Source organism: Lagopus leucura, unplaced genomic scaffold (genome assembly GCF_019238085.1).
Source record: "Lagopus leucura isolate 7727_CA_CO unplaced genomic scaffold, USGS_WTPT01 197-0_obj-0_obj, whole genome shotgun sequence".
NCBI lineage: Eukaryota > Metazoa > Chordata > Aves > Galliformes > Phasianidae > Lagopus > Lagopus leucura.
The window spans coordinates 2,305-6,652 of NW_024962774.1; the positions used below are offsets into that span (position 1 = coordinate 2,305).

Sequence of the window (4,348 nt, forward strand, 5' to 3'; positions counted from 1 at the left end):
GGAAGACGCCGACGCGCCAAGCCAAAATGGCAGGCAGACACTCTTGACGTGCAGCCTCTGCTCTCCTCTCCTCCCCTCTCTCGGGCTCCGGCTCAGCAAGGTGCCCTCGCAGCACCCAGACGCTCCACACGCGCCGCTGCCCATGACGCGCTCGAAGCCATTGCAGCTGAAGCAGCGCAGCACGGCTCGCTGCCCTCCCGGCTCACGCCTGAGCTCTGGGCCCGAGGCGCGCTCACCTGCAGCCCTCCCGCTGCCCTCTCCTCCTGCCCCACTCCCAGCGCTGCTCTTCACACCAGCCCACCCGCACTTGAACTCCTCGCGGCTCAACAGGAGCCTGACGTGCAGGCCACGGCTGCCCGCAGCTGCAGCTGGCCTTCCCAGGGCAAGCAGGAACAGTCAGTGCTACACAAGGCTGGAAAAGCCACCAGGCAAGCTGGAGAGACAAGCTCAAAGGGCTGAGTGCAGGGACACCTTTCTTCCTCGCGCGCTGCTTCCTCTCCTTCTGTTTCTCTCACTCCTCACAGAGCAAGCTGATGCTCACACTCTTCGCTGGCACTTACGCTTTGGCTGAAAGGCCACCACTTGGGAAGACCAACACGGAAACGCGGGAAAAGCAGCTCCATTTCCAGGGAGGGACGTGAAGCCGGCCGGTTCATCACCCTGCCACTGCCAGCCCAAGCCAGGCATGTTTTGACCAGCTACTGAAAGAGGCAGCACCAGGTTGAAAAGGTTTCTTTCCCTTTTATTTTAAACTAAGGGATTTGGGTTGCATTTTGTAGATATGTCAACAGACAATAAAATAGCCTGGAGACCGCTCATGACCAACCACATGCGGTAAGTTCACCTCATCATCAACATTCTGAAACAGCTATCGAGCTGAAGGAGCCTGAAGGAATGCAGCGTCCCCAGCTCTTGCCAGACATGAAATCCCGCACAGGCAAAGTCCCATTTGTTGGTCACGCATCAGAAGCCCTTCCAGCTTCCTCAGTTCCTCTCCAATGTCCATGCAAGGGAAAGCACGGCCACGCCACAAAACCAGACGTACAGTGCGCTGCCTTTGGAGCACCTCTCAGCAAGCATTCCCGCTGCTCCCTTTGGCCTTTGAGGCTTAGCGCTCAAGCCCTCACCGTTTCTTTTTGCTTTCCTTCTTGCCTTTCTTGCTCAGCTGTGCAGCACTTGCCTTTGGTTTCTTCACCGTCTCCCAAGTCTTAGACTCCAAGCCGTCCGAGTCCTGCAGGAATCAATTCACAAACAGTCAGGGAACTTTCTGACAATTGCCTGACAGCTTGCTTTGGGCATTTATGTGAAAGCGGAACTACGTAAGTACTGGGTATCTCTGCTGGAATGCACTTCTAGCAGACTGAGTCCACATTTAATGAGACATGAGCAGCACCATCCCTGCTTCTTCTGCGTGTGTTTCTGGATGAGTGTGAGTTCACACACCGCTTGTTACCACAGAGGCTGTTATAAGCTTAAATGCCTAAATCAGGCTTTGGAGAAGAAAATACCCCAATTTTAACAGCAGGATGAAAACCAACACTAAACAACAATTATTCAAACAAGAAAAAGTAAAAGATATCACAGAAACACCAGTATATGCAGTAACATTCAAAAGGTATTTAGGTATAGGTATTTAGGTATATGCAAAATGTTCATCCTTATCATGTGCAAGACAAAAGGTAATCCTCAAAACAGCAGTCAGAATGCCACGCTCAGAGCCTTTACACCAAGACCAAAACCCATGGAGGGCACCAAAGGCAAAGCTCTCTTCACCTGGACTAACAAGGAATCCTAAGGTATAGAGCTTGTTTCCTTCAGGGGAGATGACAGATAATATTTCAGGCATGGGAAATAGAGTCTAGTTATCTGGTAAAGACATGAGGGAACAGCGCCAGTCTCATTTGAGAAAGCACACACACACAGATTGCCTCCTTTCATTAAATGCATTTGAGTATAAATATTGTTTTAGCATCTTGGGTTCTAGCAGCCAGAGCTTGCCAACTGGAAAAGGACACAGAAAATGGCAGAGCAAGATGTGCTAGCTTCAAGCTTCCAACACAGAGCACCAGATAATGGAGGGGGAGGCACGCATCTGACAGATCCTTTTAATCAGAGCCCTGTTCAATCATCTCTAAAGTCACTGGGCTATTACGGTTCACATCTGTGTGGCTTTCCAAGGAAAAAGAGTTGGCTGGCTTTCCAAAGGCTGTAATCAGTGCATGGGGAGCTGGGGAGGCTCTGGAGAAACAGAGCAACAAGCAGCTATTACTCAGGTTTGTAGAGTGGTGCTGCTGAGAAATGAACACTGATGCCTTCTACTGTTCAAACCAAGGTAGTCTCCAAAGCCTGAAGCCTCCATAACAAAGAAGCTACTCTGCATTCTACCTGAACCCAAGCATCATTCCTAAGATATGGCGCGAGAGCATCTCTTGTTTATTATCATGTGCATTAATCACACAGACAGCAAATCAAGGGGACAGTGAATATATGGAGAAAATAAAAAATAGAGCACACAAACAACGTAAACAGTAACAAGCACGACAGTTCTAACAGTTTAACTAAGCTATCATAATTCTAAAAAACATCAACAAGACATTCAGTATTTCTCATAAATTTACTAAGGGAAATAAAGGGCATTGAGGGCTGCAAAGGAACAGAGCAATGCTACAGAATCAGTACTGGCAATTGCTGGCTCTGTCTGACTGCAGGTCAGATTACTGAGGTCCATTGTAACAGAAGGGAAGATGGCATCGTAGTCCCCCATTTCACATCAACGTTTCATTTAAAAATTCAGCAGTACAACCCAAATGTACAGGTTTGGAAGCCAGTGCTGCACATTGCCTTCCTGACATCAGGGCACAACAGAAACTCCACCTCTCTCTTGTTCCCAAAAATCCCATGGAAGCTACAGTCTACAGGCCTTGCTTGCAAGGCAGTCCCTGCACAGGGGGACGCCCTGCCTGCCACTCACAGCCCACAGAAGCAGCAGCAGCACGACGATAAGATCAGCTTGCACCTCCAGGCTCCTTGCGTGCCACCAGGAACAGCACGCACGCCCAAGGAAGGGCAGAACAAACTGCCGCACTCTCAGCAATGCCGCGGCGCGCTACCGTGGGCAACGGCTCCAGCTGCTTCCCTCCCAGCCCATTTCCTCAGCATTTCTATCAACCTCTATCAAACAGAGCGCTACTTACTGTCTCTGGGCACTTGGGAACTGGCAGCATTATGGCCAACACGCACACAAGCTGGAAAACGGCTCCAAAGAAGAGGCCGTAGCGCAGCACGTTCTCCATCAGCGTGGGCTCAGGGATCTCAGGGGGCGAGAAATGCACTTCAGCGGCCATAGCGCAGACAGCCTGCTGCTCTGCTGCTCTCCAGGAGGCTGCTTTCTACAAGGGGGAAACGAGAGCCATCATTCCATTTGTGCGCTCCGACGGTGCGACTTCCTGCTAGCAAAAACTCCCAGCCTGACTCAGAGACGTGCTCTCAAGATAGCCTTGGTCTTCCGACCCAACCACAAGGAGGGACGCCAAACTTGCACGTCAGCAACAGCTGAACAGGCAAGAATCAACCTTTCCCTGAGCTTGATCACACACGCACGACCACTGTCTCAGTACCACTAACAACACTAGTATTCATACCATCACTTGCACATTTGCATCTACCTGGGTACGTATGTGTTCACGGCCTTGCTGCTGCTGTGCCGGACGGCACCAAGCACAGCAATAAAGCACGCAGAAAGCCCATCTGCTGAGGACAGGGGGATGAGCTGGGCTCACGCCTAAGCACTGCTTACTGCAAAGGAAGGCACACCTACCTGGCAACGGCCACGCAGGATGCTCGACACACACTCACACACTGTTCTCCTGAGGCCCAACGCAACGTCGCAGCCACTCACACTCTGCTCCTCGACGGTCTGCAACACAAAAGTCACAAGCTGGAAATTCAATCCATCCAAGACGCCATCGGGCCTCCGTGCTCACGGCACTCGCACTCATGTCTTCGCATGATCAATCAGGCGTGTGCTTACCGAGTGAGCGCTGCTCACTGCCACTCGACACCAGCAATCTACCCCTAACTGTCAAGTATGAACAGGAACCTATGCCTAACACTAAAAGACTACAAGTAACCTATGCCTAACTCTAACATAAGAACAGGAACCTATGCCTAACACTAAAAGACTAAAAGTAACCTACGCCTAACTCTAAAATACGAACAATAACCTACTCCTAACACTAACCACTAAAATCAACAACAACAACAAGAACTAAACTGTAACTCCTGCAGCATTTAAATGGGACGAGGAGAACTTGGCTCCCCAGGAGGCTCGGAGGAGGAGCTGATGGAA

At 50.6% G+C, this 4,348-nt stretch overlaps 1 protein-coding gene across 1 annotated transcript; it reads right to left on the bottom strand.

Annotated features, from left to right (window-relative positions):
* Positions 1-721: 721 nt before the first annotated feature.
* LOC122190821 (protein MANBAL-like) lies at positions 722-3,943 on the bottom strand. Its single transcript, XM_042890926.1, has 3 exons — positions 3,818-3,943; positions 3,195-3,389; positions 722-1,231 (listed from the first exon to the last, which is right to left on the bottom strand). The coding sequence occupies exons 2-3, from the start codon at positions 3,342-3,344 to the stop codon at positions 1,124-1,126; spliced, it is 258 nt and encodes an 85-aa protein (XP_042746860.1). The 5' UTR covers positions 3,345-3,389; positions 3,818-3,943; the 3' UTR covers positions 722-1,123.
* Positions 3,944-4,348: the final 405 nt, after the last annotated feature.